The sequence below is a fragment of the Branchiostoma floridae genome, chromosome 7 (assembly GCF_000003815.2).
Source record: "Branchiostoma floridae strain S238N-H82 chromosome 7, Bfl_VNyyK, whole genome shotgun sequence".
NCBI lineage: Eukaryota > Metazoa > Chordata > Leptocardii > Amphioxiformes > Branchiostomatidae > Branchiostoma > Branchiostoma floridae.
This window is the reverse complement of record NC_049985.1, coordinates 13,528,844-13,550,713: the sequence shown is the minus strand read 5'-3', so window position 1 is coordinate 13,550,713 and position 21,870 is coordinate 13,528,844. Positions and strand designations below refer to the sequence as shown.

Sequence of the window (21,870 nt, the reverse complement as noted above, 5' to 3'; positions counted from 1 at the left end):
TTTGTCGTCTTTGCGGAGTGTTGCCAGCCTTTCAGAATTTAGCTTAAAGCATCGCTGGCCTATCTGAATTTAGCAAAAATCCAGGCTTCTTGAATTAAGCGTAAAGCGTTGCCGGCCTTTTCTAATTTAACGTGAAGCGTTGTCGGGCCATCCCGAATTTAGCCGTTACTACAATGGATGGTAACCCACGCCACATTAGGTCAAAGGTGCAGGCCTTCGACTTGTAAATACTTTATGGTTGTAACATGGTTTAAACATGTCCAGCTTTGTCTTTGCCTCAACTTTGACCATGATAAGTCACAACGCGCACGCGTAGTTTAAACCGTGAACCACCTTATCCCACAGCAGGGTGGGGTGGGGGGCAGTGGCCTGTTTGTTAGGGGTGGTCAACAACTGATTTGTCTCTCATTTATAATTTACACTGATTTGCCGGTTCGATCCCTTGACTTCTATTATACAAAAGAGTCTTTTCATGTAACCTCTTTGTTCAAACCTTCTCAGTTTCATAAATCTTGAAATTATATTTTTTCAACCCGGCCCCTCAAAAACTCACAAGGTTTCCAGTACAGTTCCAGGGCCCCTCCTGGGAACGTGTGCGGCCTCAGCCAAATGAAGGAGGCGTCCCAGGTCTGTATGACCGCCGTGCTGACCAGCCAAGCCTTCACCCATCCTGGAAGGGGAGTCTTTTCCTCCGCCATGGTTCTTCTTTTTTCTTGGAGCAAAGGTCGGCCAAAAGTTTGGCTGGTTTACTGATTATGAAAATCCCGCGCAAGGAGTTGTGGGGGACAACAAACACTACATCACATGTCAAGAGCGCCGCCTATCGATTTTTGTCAACACCACAGCCAAGTTAAACACAAAACGCACACTTGCATGCCTACGTGAAACCATTAGATGTAAAGATATCTTGTTTTAATGTGTAACAATTCATGAGATGTGAAAAAGGTGCTAGATAGCGTCATATAACGTTATTATTATCCTATTTCAAACAGGAGCTAGAAACATTCAACGTAAGGGCGGGGCTTGAGACTCCTCCCTAGGGTTAGCTTGTCAAAATAAACGCAGGATGGCACGTCACTAACGTTAGCTCTCAATAATCTTCACAGATACGATCACTTCCAGAAATTCCATAATATGTTCTCCCAGATGAGGTGATGATCCTTCAATCTACTTTTCCTCGGTACAATGACGGCATAGAGGTTACATACGTAAACTGAACACAAAACGTACTAACGTTAGTAACGTTAATACACCTACGAGTACTACAGCAAATCTCACTCAGAATTCAATACATCTCTGTCAATTTCGATCAGAAAATCCCCAATCATACCTACAGCCGTATAGGCTTAAAAATCTAAGAGGATTACCCTTTTGACGGCAACGTTAACCTGTTTAAGCTGTATCTTCTCTCACTACGTCATGTATAGCCGCCAATCATTTAAGCTTACCCTCCAGTCAGTGCAGTGTGTCCTAGCCAATAACCCAGCATATGCGAGGCTATCACTGCCCCTAATTGTCTCATAACACACAGAGGACGACGTGAACGGCTCGGGAAAAAGGCTCTCTGACCAATCCACCTTTAGTTGTCTCAAAATGGACGCTCGACAAAGATTAACACGACGCCTTCCTCCTCTGCCATCTTCTTTGGGAAATAAAGGTAAGGTTATCAACATTTATTCATTTATTAAGATTCTCCAAATACAGTGAAAGGTATGGCGGAACATCTGTTTCTTGTTAGAGGCCACCTTTTCAAGGCCACAATTCTACTGTTGTTATATAGATCTAAACCATTCAACGTCCAGTAGGTGAGCAACACCATCTCAAAAGATCGACTTTGTTCCTTGAAACATTTAGTATTATTTAGTGTTAAACACGACATCGCTGTTGTTGTTTTGAATTTTTATGATGGTTTTGTTAGCCTGCACCTTTCAAAACTCTGACTGATGGTAACACAATAATATCTATTCATTCGTATGTCCAGACACGCCGATATCAATGTGATTTTACCCTTTCTTCCTTGAAAGATTATCGAAAAAAATGACAAGCTGCGTGTAGGGTCTATTCCAGAACATGACGTCACAGAATGTGATTCTTCTCTTTGTGTTATCATAGGCCGTACATTCGTGCGTTGGAAAAAGAGTTCTGCAACGCGATTCATGCCTTTTTTCCTCTCGTTGCGTTTGATATTGATGAGTTTTGTGGCTATGGCAAACACTGTACGCCTTCAGGCAGTCACATTTTGTCTAAAAAAATAAAACTAATGCTGTAGCGAGAAATAGACGGTGACATCCGATTAAAATCATCATGTATTTAGTGTGGAACTTGATTTCTTTCATCGTAGCAAATTAAACGTTTAAACAGTAAGGTAAAAGCAATCAAAGCTTTGTCCTCGGGTAAAATAGTCATGCAAACTTCTATCTAGCTACTTCTGGGAGAAAACAATCTTATTGTTCGTCCGTCCGTTCGTTCGGTGGTTCAGACCCTTGTAGTGCCTTGTGGTACGTAGAGCAGAAAGTGCCCTTGCTGTTTCTGTAGCAGGATTTATTTTTACAGAAGGTATTACTAAAGACGGGTAAAGCTCTAACCAAGTGAACCGGTGTCTCTCAGTTATTAACCAATTGGGACCAGGGGCCCAACTGTGAGGCTGCTACCAGTTGAGCTACAGGCACACCCCAGAAGCATTGTATAAGGGAGAATGATGACTGAGCAAATCATATGTTGAATTTAAACTCCCTATAGATCTTAATGTTTATTTTTGGCCTACCAGACGCCCAGACTGAATCCGAGAGCCAGACGCCTTCTACCCTGTACAGACGAACTCTCCGGAAAGTCGTTATCAAGAAACCGTCGCTGTGGTCATGTTTGTTCGCAGCTCGCAGAGACCAGGTAACACATTCTTTTCTTTTCATTGCTTTTACATTATGAATATTTCAACTTTGTTTGCACTGAGTGTGTATTGAGTGGTGAGAAATGAACCAGATGTAAAGAAGATTTTATTGGGGAAAAGGTTGTTTTATGATCGGTGTGTACTCTTCGGGAACTAAAGGACAACACAACTTGGTAGTAATGATAATTGAAAACCATTTAGGCTGCAATCTTTTCAGTACTGCTGAAAGAAGAGCAGATGGGGTTTAAAAAGTGTTACATGCAGCTGCACAAAAGACCACCCATTTCGGTTTATGTTTGTCAAATAGTGGACTTCTTGTCAACAGCTCTATGACATGACATGATATATCATAAACATGTAAATCACAAGACTAGCTGAAAAACAGGTCAATATTGACCTGAGCTGTATGTTACCTGGTGGAATAAGTAAAGTGAAAGGGATGTGTGTGAAATTATCTAGAGAGGTTTGGGAAAAAAAGGTTTGAATTGCATCTCATTATACAGCTGCAACTTACGATCATTTTCCCCCGGACGTATAGACTATTTCAAAACCGATATGTTGTTCTTCCAAAAGAGGCTACACGTTACCTGCTAACGTTACCCTTTCTCTTTATGACGAAATGACGAGAAACTGCACAGTTAGAAGAATATGCAGCCTCTCTCTACTATCGCCACATCGATTGAGTGCCCAATCAAAAAACTGTCATCCGACATCTGCAGTAAACATTGTACTTATTTTGTTTCGCATGAAGCTTTGGTACAGGATGAAGTCGGAGCCTCGCGGTCTTGCCTTCATCCTCAACAACAAGCACTTCGACACCATGAAGGTTCGCCACGGCTCGGACTGTGACTCCCGCAACATGGAGCATCTTCTCAAGGCGCTGCGGTTTACCACTGTGGTGCACAGGGATCTCACGGCTGAGGTGAGCGGGCGTTTCTGTGTTTCTGTCTGTTGTTACTGTCGTCTGCGTTTTGTAGAACATCTTCACCATGAATTATCTGTCGAACGCGATCTAAGAACCCATTTTGCGCTGACGTGCCCACATTAGAACGCATTTAGCAGGTACGGACACACTGGTACGAACGCGTTGGAATGTTCATAACAAAAATGACGTGATCACCATGGGAATGTAAGCGTTTTTCTTCTCTCCAAGCAGAGAGTAAGACCACGAGACATAAAAAACGGCTCAAAATAGAAAGCCCAATAAAAACGCCTGAAAAATGTCACAATAAAACGCCCAACCTCTGCTTGGAGTGTAGCGTTTTTCGGGTTACATGTCAGCTTCATCAGTTGAAGGCTCTGGCAAGATGGTTATAGGGTGCCTTTGTATGGTAACGTTAAGGAGGTGGTGGTCACTAATGTTTGTTTTTGTGTTGTTTAAGTTAGTTTTGGGCTACTGTGTAGCTGCTTGGCGGGAGTAACACGTTAAGGTTACTTCTAAACTTCTGTAGTCCGGGAAAGTATGAACTTGATTCCACTTAATTTTCTTTAGGAAATTATGTCCGAACTGAGAAAGTTCTCTCTCCTGGATCACTCGGACTACGACTGCTGTGCCGTGGTCCTGCTTAGTCACGGAAACGCCGAGGCCATCTTCGGAACGGACGGCAAACCCGTCAGCTACAGCGCCACCCTCCAGCCCTTCGACGGGCAGCACTGCAAGGCGCTCATCAACAAACCCAAACTCTTCTTCATGGAGGCATGCAGAGGAGGTGATTAGGACATGTTTGAGACATTGGAGTTTTCTTTTCCACATCCAGTGGATTTTTTCCTTTGCTGGTTGTGAAAACAAAACTCAAATATTCTATGTTCTACCAACCCGGTGAAATCATTTTCGGGAGTTTACAGTTTTGTGTGCATCGCATAGCCGGTACGTGGTGACACGCCAGTTGTGTAAGTTATATATATGAACAAGCTAACGTCACGGCCTCCGCTTGCGTCCTTTCCGAGAGAACGTCCTAACCGAAGGTAGCTTCTCATTTTCAGCCCACTTTCAGTGTTGACTTTCACCATTGTGGAAATTTTATGATTCACCGTTACTTTTTCAGATATGACAGACAGTGGAGCGGATGAATTTCCGCTCTTGCTGCCGTTCAGCTACCAGGTCACAGAAGCAAACAGGCAGAGGAACTACTTTGTACCGAGCAACATGCCCAGCATCTGTGACATCTACCTCGCCTTCTCTACCGTTCCAGGTAAAGTGACAACAACTCTATCTCACTTTGTCACTTGAGAGTTAAACACTTACAGCGTTTTTCTCATTGAAATTTACGACATTGGTCGAGGGATGATTGAAATTTACCATATTAGTCGAGGGATGATTGAAATTTACCACATAAGTCGAAGGATGGACATAACCTTTTTAGGTTTGTAACCTTTTAACGATATCAAACCGGAGACTAGGATGTAAGGTTTGATCCATTCACACCGGGAATTCGAAGGACCTTACTCTTTTCGATAAGTGTGGCATGGTATCTTATATGCTTGAGGTATGGCTCTCCTAAAACATGTGACCTCCATTACCGGCTTAATATCATAGGTACGGCCCTAACAGAAGCCAAGTACTCATTTGCACCCATTGATCCGTCCGTGGTGCTGATATATGTGTAGGGAAATGTGCTGATATTCTCGGGTCACATTTTCACTGAAAGGCTGTCCACACAGTTTCATATTCTGTTCCATATAGGGCTGGGTATCGGTACAGCGTACCGGTACAAAACCGGTTTTTCTTATTGGACCGGTCCAGAAAAACCGGACCTGAAAAAATTAGGTGGACCGGATGTTGGACCGGTTAGAAAATTAACATATTATTTGATCAGGCATTCACACGTTTTGGCGCTTGCAGGTGGAAGAAAATAACAAGAGTGAAGTAGAGTAGAGTTTATAACCATTTCTACCAAGTTTTACAGTCAATCGTACAGGTGCAGTTAGCGTTGTAGGATTTTAAGACGCCAGTTTAAGTCTTATACTCCACCAAACAGATTTCTTTGTAGTGAAATGGACCATTGGTATGAGTCATACTGAATCAGGTCCAGGTTCAGGTCCGGACCTGGACCTGATCCTTTGGACCTGAACCGGACCTGGACCTGAATTTTCTGTACCGGTACCCAGCCCTAGTTCCATACAAGGAATGCCTCCCCAACATGGGATTTTTGTCTATTCCCATATAACAGCACGTGTTGCAACCGGTTGCTATGTCATCAACGAACATCGGCGAATGGAATACTAGTATGTTCGAAACAGCGGAATAATATTAATTGAAGTGGTTCAATAAATTACAAACGAATGATATGACCTTTGCATGACAATCATTGATCATGATAGCCCCCCCCCCCCTCTCCTGCAGGTTACACGTCATGGCGGAACTCCCAACGTGGCAGCTGGTTTGTCCAATCACTGATCGACGTTTTCTCTGAGCACGCCGCCAGGGAGGACCTGTGCTCTCTCATGACAAGAGTAAGTTTGAAGGGATATTTTGATAATCATCCTGTAAATTCTGCACAGGAAATATCAACAATTTGCTTTATTCGCTTTGTTTCTATTCTCGGCATCTGGCCGGTAAAAAGAACGAGAAACGGAGAGACATTGTTTTCTTTCCTGACGTTTGCAGGTGAATCAAAAGGTGGCGCTATCCTTCGAATCACAAGGTGGAAAGCTGACCCAGAGGAAACAGGTGCCCGCACCCGTAAACATGCTGACCAAGAAACTTTTTTTCTTCCCTGAGTATGCCAGGTAGACGCTCTAGAATAGGACATTTGCAAAATGTTAAAGTCATAACGAGATGCAGTTATGAATAATCATTGACATTCAAAGATAATTACTTTTGCACTTTTTGAATTAATGTTTCAGTTGCTACTGATGCCTGTCTAAAACATTCAATAAAGTGATCACAGTTTGTCTTCAATGATTCTCTTTCTTTCATGTCTAGTTGTCAGTGTTTGAAAGCTATGTTTTAAACGCCAGTGCTGTAAATGACCAGAGGCAAACAGCCTTGTTAACGGAAAGGACCCCTCTGTAAAGGTGAAGTAGCTGTACAGTCACCCCACAAGAACAACTTTTCGTAATACGAACTAGAAAACTTTCACTATCCAAATCATGTAGTCTTTAAGTTGACAATTACCACGCAGTACATGTTGCCTTGCAAATAAAGCTTTCTACTGAGACTTCAAGACATTTATTCGCAACCTGAAGAACAAATTACGTTTTATGAAGTTGATAGCAGGTGAATTGTGGGCAATGGCGTGGTGACATCTAGCGGTTTATTGTATTATTGCAGCACCCTGCCGCCGTAATGTTGCAGTACTGCAGCCGGTTAATAGAAGTCGTTTTTGATCCATGCAATGGCCACCGCATTTACGAAGTGGGAGAAAGGGGAGAGAGAAGATACTATCGCTTTATCGATGAAGGTGTTATTTTCTGGAGCAGGTGAATCTGACATTGAAGAGACACCGACTTGCCCATTTGAGCTTGCTCATGTTGTATTTTGTTGGTTCTAAAATCAACAAAGAAGTTATCATAAATTTTAATGTCATCCAAGTTCATATGGCAACTGTTGCGTACACGGAAGGGAAGCATGTTGCTTTGCTCAGTTTCTTCCTCTTCTTGAAACAAATAAGGTCAATGACCTGTACCAGACGGCTGTCACCATGGGAATACTGGAACTGTAGCTGATAACATGTGGTGTTGGATTACATAATGTAGCATTCCTACAATAGTGTCAGGCAGAGCTGAAGGGCTGCTATATGTAACATTATATGAATGTGTTTCTCTTAGACTAAACAGAGCTAGCAGCAGTATGTTTGAAAAGCAGGTCGATGACGTAGATAACACGAAGGCAAACATAATGTATTTGTCTGCAAATGCTGTCTTTCTAGTGTTTCATTTTTTCCATGATGGAGCACTGAAGTTTGTAAAATTCAGTCTGGCAAGAAAAGCTGATAGAGGACACCTAACATGTGTAAGGACTATTAAAACTGAGATGCACCATCTGGTGCGGAAAAGACTTGGCCTGGTGCTGAACATTCATACATACGGACAGATACGCCCCTGGTGCTGTTACATCCACACCGACAGACCTGTCCCTGAACAGTACATCCACACCGATAGACCTGTCCCTGGTGCTGAATATTACATCCACACCGACAGACCTGTCCGTGGTTCTGAACATTACATTCACACAGCTAGAACTGTCCGTGATTCTGAACATTACATCCACACCGACAGTCCTTGGTGCTTAACATTGAATAACCAGGCAGCTGCCGGGGCTGTATGGACATCTATACGGACAGATCTGTCCCTGAACATTACAAACAACACCGGCAGACCTTTCATTGAACATAAACGTTATATCTAACGTTATACCGACAGATCTGTCCCTGGTGCTGAACATTACATCCATACCATAGGACAATATAGAACAAAAATTCTATGGTATGATAGCCATTATAAAATCGTCTGCCTGTCTCATGGTAACGCAAATACTTGGAGGTAAATAATCTATTCTACCCCAGATATCAACGTTACATCAAATGGTTGCAGGCAACCGAACATTAGCTCTTGTGTCCAGAATACTGTAGAGAGTGCTCCGAGGACGAGAGCGCCGAAACTTCTGACCAATCACGAAGCCAGGCGAACAATGGAACAATGGAACAATAGAAGCATAGCGACGGCATAGAACGTTAGCAAGTTGACAGAAATCCTCGAACAGTAGTGAAGACGTATAATTTTTCACTGCGTAAAATGGATATGTCAAAAGGTAAATACGTGTATTTGGTAGACCCAAATGGGCACTCCAAAAGCCGGCTGTGGCGCTCCGGCCATTACTTCACAGAGTGGGCGTTCTTCAAGCCTAAATTCCATCTAACGGCGAAGAAAGGCTTCAAGGATCGTGAGTTGAGGAAGTGGGCATCTTATAAACAGTTCTCAACGTGGCTGTTTTATACAGACAAGGGAGAAGACGTACGCTGCGTAGTTGCCCACCTCCCCTTCCAGAAGGCCCCACCACCCCAGGCACAGTTAGATCGTGGAGACGACATCAGTCCCGAGCTGGACATGAACGCACAGACCGACCTGCCTGAGCTGCCACCTGCCGGACAGGAGGACTCCCTGCACCTGGAGGCACAAGTCGCTCCCACCGTGTCATCCAACCAGCAAGCGTTGGTACCAGTCGCTCCCACCGTGTCATCCTACCGGCACCGGCAGGCATCAGTCACCCTCACCATGTCATCCTACCTGCACCCGCAGGCATCAGTCACCCTCACCATGTCATCCTACCTGCACCCGCAGGCACCAGTCACCCCGACCGAGTCCTCCTACCTGCAAGCGTTGGTACCAGTCGCTCCCACCGTGTCATCCAACCAGCAAGCGTTGGTACCAGTCGCTCCCACTGTGTCATCCTACCTGCAAGTGTTGGTACAAGTCGCTTCCACCGTGTCATCCAACCTGCAAGCGTTGGTACCAGTCGCTCCCACCGTGTCATCCAACCAGCAAGCGTTGGTACCAGTCGCTCCCACTGTGTCATCCTACCTGCAAGTGTTGGTACAAGTCGCTTCCACCGTGTCATCCAACCAGCAAGCGTTGGTACCAGTCGCTCCCACTGTGGCATCCAACCTGCAAGCGTTGGTACCAGTCGCTCAGACCGTGTCATCCTACCTGCAAGCGGTGGTACCAGTCGCTTCCACCGTGTCATCCAACCTGCAAGCGTTGGTACCAGTCGCTCCCACCGTGGCATCCAACCTGCAAGCGTTGGTACCAGTCGCTCAGACCGTGTCATCCTACCTGCAAGCGGTGGTACCAGTCGCTCCCACCGTGTCATCCTACCTGCAAGCGTTGGTACCAGTCGCTCCCACTGTGTCATCCAACCTGCAAGCGTTGGTACCAGTCGCTCCCACCGTGTCATCCTACCTGCTACCGGGGGAAACAGAGAGCTCCACCTTGTCGTCCTCCCGTGCGTCCTCCCTGACGTGGGTAACATCCATGAGTACTGCGGGCTCGCTCTACTCCTGGACAGGCTCAGACACCGACACGTTTAGTCACAAGTCCTCCGCCTCTGCAGGTAAGGATTTTCATGTTAACCTTCACGGAAGGCAATTTTGTTTACATTCACGGCAGGTAAACATACTAGTATTGTTTTTGCTCTGTTTCTTCTTCTCTTAACAACAAATAAGGTCAACGGCCTGGACCAACAGCTGTCACCATGGTTACCGGTAAAGTAGCAGACATCCTGTGGTGTTCAGTTACATAATGTAGCAAATGTCTTATCACAGAGCTGGAGGGGTTCATGTCACTAAACATAAATGTGTTGGAGTAAGAATAACATGGCAGTAGTCAGTGTAAGACTACAACATGTGACGGTAAACATTATATATTTGCTTACAAATGTCACCTTCACTGATAAACAACAAGGAGAAGTGTTATGATATGCAATCAAGATTGGATAATACAGCCATTATTTTGGGTAAGGTTATGATATACAAATTATGATAGGAATAGGAAGATAGCATTTATTTAAAAAATCTATTTTGTTTATTGTCAATATCAACTTTTCAGCCAGCAATAAATGTATTGTGTTCGTAATAAAAGAAGCCAGATTATTCAATGTAATGGGATGGAAAATAAGATTAATGTAATGGTTCTCATCAGTGATACTAGTACATCGGTGTTGTATTTAAGGTCCTCTGCTATGTTTTGACACATGTTTTTTTTTTTCAAGCGCAACTTTACTGGAGGCCGCCAAGGTCACTATAAGTTCATATCAATGCGAATACTGCCATATACAAAGATAATCAAAATTTTTATAAGTATATGTAGTGTTGGACATTTTTAGTAAGATTTGAACTGTCATGATGAAGTGTATACATCAAAATGTTTTATAAGCATCCATGTTGCGCTGATTGCAATATCATATTGTTGTTTATATCTAAGGCACTAATTACTTTTAATTATTGGTATTAAGGGAATGATGTCATGGGCCCTAGCTAAATTAAATCTCTAATTCTGTGTTGCCATTAACTGAATGAATGTCTCCTGCACAGGTTTTACTTGATTAGGAATTCCACCATTAACTTGCAAACTTTTTGTCATAACATTTTCATACATGTATCAAACTGTGTTTGAAATGGGATGGTTGCCGGATGAAAGGGAAGAATAAAACCTCTCTGCAAGCAATTTAACCTTAAGCACACTAAGTAGCAATTTGGCACCCCATTCACTATTGGTTACAGAGTTGGACAGCAATGAGAAGGTTAATTTGTAACCACATCATGCATAGTAACAGCATCATTTTATTCTTTATAGGACTCCCCACTGACAATCCACCAGTGAAGAGTAAGTACAACTTTATAATCTAAGATTACACTGATCAACTTGAAGTTCTCTTACTGTTTGTTAAGTGTGATGCATATACAGAATGTTAACTACTTGTCCTACATGACATCTGATAGTAAGAGTGGAGTAACTGAATACTTGAGAAATCATTTCGATACAAGACAGAATTATATTGAGGTAAAAACAGATAAATGTAGCTAACATTATCACATGACATGCTTATGGATTGACATAGTAGTGTAGTCTAATAACTAATGAAATAATAAACATAGTCATAATGACTGAATGTTGTGAAGTTGTGGTAAAACAATGCCTTTTGGCTTTACTAAATTACAGCTACAGAGTAACACAGTGTGATATCACTTGTTCCTTGTTGTGTGTTGCTGTGTAGAGGGAGGGAACTTCCATACATGGATGCTAACATAGTGTGACATTATATGTAATGTTGATGACATCTTGTTCCTTGTTGTGTGTTGTGTAGAGGAAGTCATCCCTGCATGGATGCTAGCACAGTGTGAAATGTGTTGTTATGTAGAGAAAGTCATCCCTGCATGGATGCTAGCACAGTGTGAAATGTGTTGTTATGTAGAGAAAGTCACCCCTGCATGGATGCTAGCACAGTGTGAAATGTGTTGTTATATAGAGGGCAGAATCCCTGCATGGATGCTGACACAGTGTGATATTATATATAATGTTGATGACATCTTGTTCCTTGTTATGTAGAGGGCGGGATCCCTGCATGGATGCTAGGTGACCTGATGGCTGCAGCCCAGGATAAGGGCTACAGGCTGAACCTGTGTGAGGGGTACCTCAGAGGAGGGTACGGATCTGTGCTTTTCGGCGCTGTTGGCTCGAAGCATCTCCTGCGGCACAAGGAGGTGATGGACTCGGCCATACATAACGGCCACAACAAGGTGAGTACAAGTATGAAGCAACACAATCTACAGGTTATCAGTATTGCTTTATTTGATGTATTTTAGGAACTGTGGATTCATAATACATTGTGTAATGCAGGGGTTTCAAAATGTTTCTTTGCCGTGATTTTCCTATGATGTGTGTGATGATATATGTGATAATGATGTTAAAACATTGTCTTCTTATGTGTTGTTTGATATCTTGTGAACAATTGGCAATCTTGGTGTGCACATCGCCCCTCACTTATGCTCACTCACTTTTTTGGAAATCTGCACTTTGGAACTCCCCCGATTGAAAACCTTATAACTTTACTATGCTGAAAATGTTTGCAATGAAGGAAGTGTCTATACATGTACGTAGAGGAAATACATGGGTAGGGTCTGCATGGGTTTTCCGAGTAATAAAAAAAAACACACCTACATGAAATATGCATAAAAGTTGCTGATTGTGAATTTATTGGTTATAATCTATTTGAAAATAACACTCCCTTTAAAGAATTAATTTAGTTGCTTGATTTATTTGTATTACATATAGGAAGAAATGTTCACATGTAGTTCTATGACTGTAACTCATTCTCTTACGCAGAGGGACCACAGTCGTGTCAAAACTCCTTGTGGTCACCTCTGCTGTCTGGTGCACTCAGATCAGTTACTGACCGCTCTGCTTATAAATATTAATGAGCTTACCCTTATATGGGCAGTCAGCTGTTGGGTCTTAGGCGTAGGAGGATGGAGCTATGTAAGATGTAACATGATTGGCTGATAGCTTCCCAGCAGCCTTTGCGAGATGGCTTTCGTAAACAGAAAGCCCAAGAAAGGCCTATTCTCTGATTGGTTGACAGCTGGTTTGTGGCGACGCTCACAGTAACTGCACAGTAACTGCCACCAGGGCCCCAATAGGCAAGTTAGCTAGCTGTTGGGGACGGTGTGTAGGAGGATGCTATAACTATGTCTCTCCCTTCCAGATTGCTTTTAAAGTAATACAATATGCGAGCCGCATCAACGGAAAGACAGTGATTGACGAATCACAGGTGTCGACCATCCAGGCTGAGCTGATGGTTCTCAACAAGACCAGAGACAAACCGCACCCTAATGTGGTAAGTTCTTCTGTATTTGTGTCTTCTCTACATGTATGTCCAGTCTTTGTAAAACCGATAAGAGCAAATTGTAGACAATTGCCAATATGTTCATTTTTGTTGGACACTTTGAACCAAATAACTGATAATGGTAAAGGAAACAGATTTGCACAAATTGGTAGTTAAAGGTCTTCCACTAAATATCCTTCAACATTACCACCTATTATCATATGCATTCTGTACAAGAAAAGGGTTATATGATATTATATGAATTTATTGAGTTTACTTCCAGCATTATTTTGCAACGGTATTCAAAGTGGAGTAAAACTGTGTATAATCTCTAAGAACAGTTTGAAGGTAAACTTGTTTGCCTTGTTATGAAGTGATGTTCCATGAAGAATCAGTGCCTTGCAGGAGACAACCAAACTTCACTGTTGTGATTTTATTACTCATCAAGACATATGAATGCCAACATTCTTTTTCAAAGGTCAATTTGATGAAAGATAAAAAGTGTCTCACAGTGACAGCCTGTTGGCTGAATTGTTGCAATAACATGATGACGCTTTACAATCGTATCACAGGACAATGTTCTTCAATCAATCAATCAATCAATCAAAAATGGTACTGGCAGCCAGGGGCTGAATTGTGACTTGTTGTACATTAAAATCTCTGCTTACTTAATATAATTAACATACACAATCAATTTCTAGCACGTGATTGCACTTTAAAACAAATGATCTCTGAGAGTATTGCTGTTTAAGTGGATAGTTCATTTGACATGAATAAAAACATACATAGTTTACAGTTCTTACATACAGCAAGTTAAATTTGTCACAACAGTGTAGATATCAGCACCTAGGACAAGACCAAAAGAGTTGAAATGGACTGTATTGATGGTTTTTTAATTCCTTTTTTGTTTATTACAGCTGAATCTGTATGAAACCTGGGTGAATGATATAATCACCATCCTGGTGTGCCCCAAAGCGGAAGGCGGCGACTTGTGCTATTTTGTTGAGGAGAACAAGCCGTGCTGCTGTGAGAACTGGCTCCAGTGCACCTGCACAACTGGACTGCCTGAGAGCGTCGCACGTAACTTCTTCTGCCAAATCATCAGTGGGGTCAAGTATCTTCACCACAAGGGGATCTACCACCGGTAAGTAGGGAATGGTGTTTAACATAAATGTGGTAGACCTTCCAACACATGTCAAGTAGACCAGCCTTCCTTCTATAACTGGAAAATTAGAAAACGGGAATGTAATAAAATCATAAGAAAAGCTTTTAGAACTGATTAGTTGCTTTTTATTGGTTTCATTTTGTCTTAGTTTTTATTTGTCAGCATCAGTGACTTTATTGCCTTAGATGTAGAATTTTGTTACTTTGTAGACTTTTGATGATTCTTTTTATCATTTCTTATGCCAGACATTAGCCAGAGATAGCCTCTTTTGTTTACTTTACTTTTGTTGAAGAAGCAGCTTTTCCTTCCTCTGATGTAGTGACCTCAAGCTCGAAAACATTCTGCTGGATAGGTTCCGCAATGCAAAGATATGTGGTGAGTGTAGGTGTAGGGATTTTAGGATAAGCTCAGCTTAGGATACAGATAAAACTTGGACAGATTCTACTATACAGTGAGGAAAGCATCCCAAACCAGTCAAAGCAAGGAAAGTTTATTTGAAAAGTGTGTGTCTAGAATAGTCAGATGTCATTGGAAATTTAAAATGCTTCATTGTCCATGCATTTTATCTCAAATTTTACCAATCATGGATCATGGAATGGCCACTTTATACTTGCTTAATAAGGGAAAAATATTTGGTAACATGATTACCTTTCTTTGATAAATCATTAGGGGTAGTAACTGTTTTTCTTGTCAGAGAGGTTAAAAAAAAAAGAAACAGATGAAAAAGATCTACATGTGAGGGAACCTCTTAAAGTGACCATATTGAACAGATGGTGGCAGAGGGGGAAAAGACAGTTAGGCTTGACTCCCAGTTTATAGATAAAACATAGATTGCCACTTTAGAATTATAAAGCTAAAAGCCTCTTTGAAATATCAGGCTGTATGTTTGTGCAATCTTTATGATAGACATCAATAATTTTGTTTTGATGGACCATTGCATCACAACCTTGTGATGGCTGGCATTGTGTTTAAAGGGTAACGATTTACATCACGAGTCCGACTTGATAGATGCAAGCAATAGATTCAATTATGTGTACATTTCAGAACACCTTTTTTGTCCCTTTATATATATAATCAAGCTGAATCGTACTGTATTTTCTTTGTGCAAATTTGCAACTTTCCAACCATCATGATATTTGTATTACATTCAGAGATCAGCAAGAACATTGAGAAAGAATGGTTACTTTGACTCATTAAGATTAACTTTTCAACTCTTTTCTTTCAACAGATTTCGGGTTAGCCATCAAGTACCGACGACCTCTTGGTCACTTCAAGGTCCTACGAGAGTGCGTAGGAACTCACCCTAATATCTGTCCTGAGGCGATCCGAGGACACAAATATTCACCTAAGCAGGGAGACCTGTACGCCTTGTAAGTACAATTCAGCAATCATCATTACTGGTATCTTTCTTTGGAGATTGCTTGAAGCTATAAAAGGCTAGAACAACAGATCTTCCACAGATAGGAAATTTCTGACCAGAAGAGTCCTGCTCCAGAGGACTCCTATCCGCTATTGTGGGGGGAAGGATGTAAAATAGAACAGCTGCATTCAGATCATCCAAAAGACATGGTTGGAACATGGAGATTTGATGTCCAATATCAGTTTCCAATATAAAGAATATCAAATGATTAACACAATCTTAGTCTGTGGTAATCACCATCTTATTCTGGTTGAGATGAACTATGTAAAGGTGCACTTATAGTCATGCCAAGCCTCATTTTCTGTGATGTGTTTGTAGCAATCCCTACAGTGAACATCTGAATTACCAGTAGGCATCCCAATCATGTGAACATGCATCTTAACTTGAAGTGTGAACATATACATGCAGTATATGTACAACAAACACAGTGGCAATCACCAGTATGAACATATAAAACTTGAGGTATGACAATAACTTACAATGAGTACTACCATCTTTTGTTGCATCAGAGGGACCCTTTTGCATCACATGGGAGTAGGCCGCCGTATCTATAACGTGCCATACAAGGAGGCCAATGATGTGCAGGCTAAAGCAGTTCTCAAACAAATGTACCGATGGCGGGGCCGGCCCCCCATCTGCCAGGAGTTTGTCTCATCAGGTTAGATAACCAAACAACTCTCACTAGTCTGTTCTTTTGAGTCAGTCCAAAGTCCATTGGAGTAATGTCCAACATGTATGTTAGATTATGTACTTATATATGACAAATGAACATGATAATGTCCCTCCTGCATGAATATGAACTTTATGATGTGACTAATCTGTGTTCTGATATGGTTTAACGTATAAATGAACTGATTTGCTATGTTTACTGCAGTTACTAATAGTCATTGCTGCCTGACTGCTCAGTGACATGCAGTTACTCAACATCCATCACTTTTATATGTATAACTAAGTATTTGAAAACCTTAGCTTGATGCATATTGTATTTGATACATTTCAGATCTCGTCAAGTTGATCCACGCCCTTACTAATGAGGAAGGGAACAGGCGGCCAAAGCTAAAGACAGTCCAAAAATCTCCCTGGCTCCTGAATGGAGAGAAAACTGCCCCACATGAGATCGACGAGGCCTGCTTGGCTCACAGAAAGAAAGTCCTGACAGTCCGGCTGGAGAAAGAAAAGAACCCGGACAAGATAAGGAGGATTAGGTTGCTCCTTACGGGCCTGGTCACTGAGGAGCAGACTTCTGGAGGTAGAACATCAGGAGAGGAGGGAAACAGTGGTGACATAGAGGACAGAACACCAGGAGAGGAGGGGAAAAGTGGGCACATGGAGGACAGAACATCAGGAGAGGAGGGAAACAGTGGTTACATGGAGGACAGAACATCAGGAGAGGAGGGAAACAGTGGTGACATGGAGGACAGAACATCAGGAGAGGAGGGAAACAGTGGTTACATGGAGGACAGAACATCAGGAGAGGAGGGAAACAGTGGTGACATGGAGGACAGAACATCAGGAGAGGAGGGAAACAGTGGTTACATGGAGGACAGAACATCAGGAGTCAGGAGGGAAACAGTGGTGACATGGAGGACAGAACATCAGGAGAGGAGGGAAGCAGTGGTGACATGGAGGACAGAACATCAGGAGGGGAGGGAAGCAGTGGTGACATGGAGGGCAGACACAGCAGCATCCCTGCAGGAACAGCCCATTGTCACCTGTCATTATAGGGGGGACTGAACCATGGATAAGGGGGGACATGGTAGGAATGTTTTGCTATTAGCGTTTTAGTTAATTTAATCTTTAAAAAAAGCATATAAATTTAAGTGTATTATTATATTCAAGTACTAGAAGAATCTGCCAACTGTTTTTTTAATCTTTGAAAAGGGTAATATGATAATAGATGATATGGGTATAGATTTTTCATGCACTTTAACTAAGATGACATCTTGTAGCAGTTGGTAATACATTTAAATTCAGCTTCAGAGGAATGAGACATTTATAACAACTTTGCCACATTTTTCTTTCAGCAAAAAATGTACAGCAGAGGGACAAAAATAATGGGACATGACTCAAGGAGCAGGCCTCCATCCATCAGAACGTCCAGGAGAGGAGCAGGACTCCTTCCGTCAGTAAGCCCAGGAGAGGAGCAGGACTCCTTCCGTCAGTATGTCCAGGAGAGGAGCAGGACTCCTTCCGTCACTAAGCCCAGGAGAGGAGCAGGACTCCTTCCGTCAGTAAGTCCAAGAGAGGAGCAGGACTCCTTCTGTCAGTAAGCCCAGGAGAGGAGCAGGACTCCTTCCGTCAGTATGTCCAGGAGAGGAGCAGGACTCCTTCCGTCAGTAAGCCCAGGAGAGGAGCAGGACTCCTTCCGTCAGTAAGCCCAGGAGAGGAGCAGGACTCCTTCCGTCAGTATGTCCAGGAGAGGAGCAGGACTCCTTCCGTCAGTATGTCCAGGTGAGGAGCAGGACTCCTTCCGTCAGTAAGCCCAGGAGAGGTGCAGGACTCCTTCCGTCAGTATGTCCAGGAGAGGAGCAGGACTCCTTCCGTCAGTAAGCCCAGGAGAGGAGCAGGACTCCTTCCATCAGTAAGCCCAGGAGAGGAGCAGGACTCCTTTCGTCAGTAAGCCCAGGAGAGGAGCAGGACTCCTTTCGTCAGTATGTCCAGGATAGGAGCAGGACTCCTTCCGTCAGTATGTCCAGGAGAGGAGCAGGACTCCTTCCGTCAGTATGTCCAGGAGAGGAGCAGGACTCCTTCCGTCAGTATGTCCAGGAGAGGAGCAGGACTCCTTCTGTCAGTAAGTCAAGGAGAGGAGCAGGACTCCTTCCGTCAGTAAGCCCAGGAAAGGAGCAGGACTCCTTCCGTCAGTAAGCCCAGGAGAGGAGCAGGACTCCTTTCGTCAGTATGTCCAGGATAGGAGCAGGACTCCTTCCGTCAGTATGTCCAGGAGAGGAGCAGGACTCCTTCCGTCAGTATGTCCAGGAGAGGAGCAGGCCACTCCTTCCGTCAGTATGTTTTGTGATAAACATTAAGAGGACAGCCACACCTGTGGACCTGGTGAGAAAATGGTTGACCTGGTTTAATGAGTTATGCTCAAAGGAATTCATATGTAGCATAAATTTTATCTATGATTCCTAAAAAGTATTTGATTTCATTGTACAGAAGTGTTTTGTTGTTGGTCTGGAGTCCATCTCTATTGCACTTTGCTAAATCGTATACTGGTGTAAACATCTGTCTGATAGTATCACTGTCCTTTGGAGAAGCAGGGGGACCCCCTAACCGGAGGACCCTGTGACCGAGATGCATTGACCAGTGTCAACAGCTAGACAGACACTGCTGACATGAATGCAAGAGTTGCTTGAACAGCTTTACAGAAACAGGTGAGAACTAGAGTTCGGCGACCTCATACCTCCATGAATATTTAGAGCTTTTGTTAATTTCATGCAAATGACTTAACATTAACATGATTTATCCATGGTGTTGTTCATCATTGAATAATGTACAGTACACATGTCACAAGTAAAATTCCCAATTCAAATCATTAATCATTAAGTTTTTTTTTGTAATTTTTTGCATAAATTATGCAAATAAGTTCTTCATTTGCATATTTGATATCTGCATATGTTCCACCGATTATAATTAACAAGTGTTACATTTATCGAAGTCCAGTTATTGCAAACAATGGAATTGTACAATTTCCTCATTAATTCTGCAAATTAAGTCCTTATTTGCATAAAATGCATATCATTATAAACATATTTGCCTAAGCTACCTGCATACCTAAAATGCAGGCAATCCGCCGTTCCTTCCTGCAGTTATCCTCTTTGGAGTGTCTTGACAAAAATGCCCCTGCAGTTCCACAATTGAATGTTAGGGGACTGAAACTTGCCCCACTTTGTCATGACGCTAAAATCTATCAACCCCCTAAATGTCACGACCATATCACATACGGGACAAGAGATACATTGAAAAAACTGCTATCATAGAATATTCTCATTAATTATGCAAATGTACTCCTATTTTGCATAATTAATATTTTATCTTGTACAACAATGTCTAAGGTACCTACATACTAAAAATCATGAAAATCCGTTGTTTCCTTCTTGAGTTATCCTCGTCAGAAGTTTTTGACAAAAATGCCCCTGCTATCCCAAAACTAGACGCTAGTGGGCCCAAACTTATGTCATTTTTTCCTGAGCACAAGAGCTATCTAGTACTTAAAAATCTTGACCATAGCATGTTCAGAACACCGAGATAGCAAAACCGGAAGTTGCACTGCAGTACCAAGGTCACACACCAGGGGGCACAAAATTGACCTTGACCGTCTTCCCAACCCCTACCCACATACCAAATATCGTAGTCCATCAAGAGGTTCTCAAGTTATGATGTCCACAAATATGCGGACACACAGACACACAGACACACCCAAAACTATACCTCCATTTTTTCATGGAGGTAATAAACAAAGAAATAAAGCAACAGAAAAGCAGTGCATCAGGCATTGACATCTGTAAACACCCAGTTTTGTTCACACAAAAGATTGGACTTGGGGCCAGTAAAAAATCAATTGAGAACTTTTTTAACACAGGTTATGACTTCTTCAGTCACCACAACCCATATGTGTGTGAGAGGCTCTTATGAGAACCACTTCTGGCTAAGGGCAGTGTGCATCAGTCCTGAGGGACAGGAGGGGTGGATGAACCCAGGATACACGCTTCCAAGGTACAGTTCTTGACATTAATGTTTTAGAAATGTTGCTTTTACATGTACATGGTGCATATCAATTTGTTGCAGATAACTATTGACACTTGAATATTTGTGTTTTATGCTAATTTCCCATCAGCAGAGAAAATGTACTGATTTACATAGAGAGAAACATGTTCTGTTCTCCATAGCAACAATATGGCAGTATTTTTTAATGAAGTAAGTTAATAGCATAAATGTTTTCAGTTGAACTATAATCAAAATAAACTCAATCTGTGAATCAGTACTGGCTGTTTCTCAATGTATCTATCCACAAACCTGAGGATTTTCCTACTTTTTTCCATTAAACCTTCCATCCACAGACTGTAAGAAGCTGGCAGCTGACTTATGTCTGCTTCATTCTCCCTAGGAGTGCCCACAGAATTGGGAGCTGGTACTATGATGATAGATGCAGTGGAGAAGTCAAATAGAATTCCGTTTATCTCAAGTTTTAAATTCTTGTAAATTTGCCGACAGAGGACCACATTCATGTTGTAAATGCATACAAAGACTCAAAGAAACCACATGTAAGGATAGTGGGATTGCTTTCATGCAGCCAATGTCAGAATAGGGGTAGAGGAAAGGTCTGAGAGACATTGGATGGGAATTTTGAAAGAGGCTGTCTCATGTCAATGAATCCAAATCTTATCCTTTTTGCTGGGAAATAGCTGTGACTATGGGATTACAATTTATGTGGCATAGTGGGGGAGGTCTGAATTTGTCGCATTTAGTGTGTGCTGGTATACAAGGAATGGCTAAATTGTCCCAGTACTTGTAGGCACAGAAGTGACATTGGAACTTATAAGTAAAAGTGTCACATTTACACAAATGTAAAACTTAAAAGAAAGCCACAGTAAAGGACCCGCACACCCACAGCCTCTCCATGTCTTCTTCACCCCCCTATGATCAGTAATATGACCTGTATTTAATTGTTCATCCACAAGATGTACACATACAGACCCCTACACATGGTGACCTGCAGGAAGCGCACACACAGACCATCACATGCTGTTTCACTGTGATTTTTCCTTCCAAAACCTTTGGTGTACAATTTGTGTTGTTGCAGTAACAAGTCGGCCAGTGTGTGTGCATCCTGTAGGGTACCATGTGTAGGGGTAGGGGTCCTTGTGTGTACATCATGTTGGGTGAAGAATTACATACAGGACTTGTTACTGGTTATAAAGGGGCTGGAGAAGGCTGAGTGTGAGGCACTCTGTGTTTGTCAGCATCCACAGTTATTAGAAAATTTGGGTGAGTCCAATTTTGGTGTTGGAAATTACAGTTCTGACTATTTCAAGAATGACTTCTACCAACACAGATGAACTTCAAGTAAGCATCAC

The 21,870-nt window shown here is 42.4% G+C and overlaps 3 protein-coding genes and 1 long non-coding RNA gene across 7 annotated transcripts in view; 3 read left to right on the top strand and 1 right to left on the bottom strand.

The window, feature by feature from the left end:
- The window catches only part of LOC118419157 (emopamil-binding protein-like), a 71,863-nt gene extending 70,687 nt beyond the window's left edge, over positions 1 to 1,176 (bottom strand). Inside the window, exon 1 of the mRNA XM_035825468.1 lies at positions 554 to 1,176. Coding sequence (XP_035681361.1) covers positions 554 to 698 — 145 coding nt within the window. The 5' untranslated portion in view covers positions 699 to 1,176. The remainder of the gene's footprint in view (positions 1 to 553) is intronic.
- A 242-nt stretch (positions 1,177 to 1,418) lies between these two features.
- LOC118419156 (caspase-3-like) lies at positions 1,419 to 6,788 on the top strand. The gene is made up of 7 exons (XM_035825467.1): positions 1,419 to 1,657; positions 2,768 to 2,886; positions 3,639 to 3,809; positions 4,380 to 4,596; positions 4,933 to 5,079; positions 6,231 to 6,340; positions 6,495 to 6,788. Exons 1-7 carry the CDS (start codon positions 1,594 to 1,596, stop codon positions 6,618 to 6,620), a joined length of 954 nt encoding a protein of 317 aa, XP_035681360.1. The 5' UTR covers positions 1,419 to 1,593; the 3' UTR covers positions 6,621 to 6,788.
- A 1,835-nt stretch (positions 6,789 to 8,623) lies between these two features.
- Positions 8,624 to 17,536, top strand: LOC118420045. The gene is made up of 10 exons (XM_035826751.1): positions 8,624 to 9,938; positions 11,180 to 11,209; positions 11,933 to 12,123; positions 13,089 to 13,220; positions 14,126 to 14,352; positions 14,693 to 14,748; positions 15,602 to 15,743; positions 16,303 to 16,451; positions 16,794 to 17,042; positions 17,169 to 17,536. Exons 1-10 carry the CDS (start codon positions 8,624 to 8,626, stop codon positions 17,525 to 17,527), a joined length of 2,850 nt encoding a protein of 949 aa, XP_035682644.1. The 3' UTR covers positions 17,528 to 17,536.
- A 303-nt stretch (positions 17,537 to 17,839) lies between these two features.
- LOC118418890 lies at positions 17,840 to 21,862 on the top strand. 4 transcript variants are annotated; one of them, XR_004831554.1, is made up of 4 exons: positions 17,840 to 18,844; positions 19,030 to 19,167; positions 20,376 to 20,509; positions 20,901 to 21,862. It is a non-coding gene; the product is annotated as an uncharacterized LOC118418890 (long non-coding RNA). The 4 variants fall into 4 exon arrangements; XR_004831555.1 differs by having other exon boundaries at positions 17,841 to 18,844; positions 19,054 to 19,167; XR_004831553.1 differs by having other exon boundaries at positions 17,841 to 18,844; positions 19,051 to 19,167.
- The last annotated feature ends 8 nt before the right edge of the window (positions 21,863 to 21,870 follow it).

Bases quoted from the DNA above. Each gene is read 5' to 3' on its own strand.
- LOC118419156 (XM_035825467.1), top strand. From the start codon at position 1,594: ATGGACGCTCGACAAAGATTAACACGACGCCTTCCTCCTCTGCCATCT. The intron at 2,887-3,638 runs GTAACACATTCT...TTTCGCATGAAG, and splicing joins TCGCAGCTCGCAGAGACCAG to CTTTGGTACAGGATGAAGTC. The intron at 5,080-6,230 runs GTAAAGTGACAA...CCTCTCCTGCAG, and splicing joins CGCCTTCTCTACCGTTCCAG to GTTACACGTCATGGCGGAAC.
- LOC118420045 (XM_035826751.1), top strand. From the start codon at position 8,624: ATGGATATGTCAAAAGGTAAATACGTGTATTTGGTAGACCCAAATGGG. The intron at 13,221-14,125 runs GTAAGTTCTTCT...TGTTTATTACAG, and splicing joins ACAAACCGCACCCTAATGTG to CTGAATCTGTATGAAACCTG. The intron at 14,353-14,692 runs GTAAGTAGGGAA...CCTCTGATGTAG, and splicing joins CACAAGGGGATCTACCACCG to TGACCTCAAGCTCGAAAACA.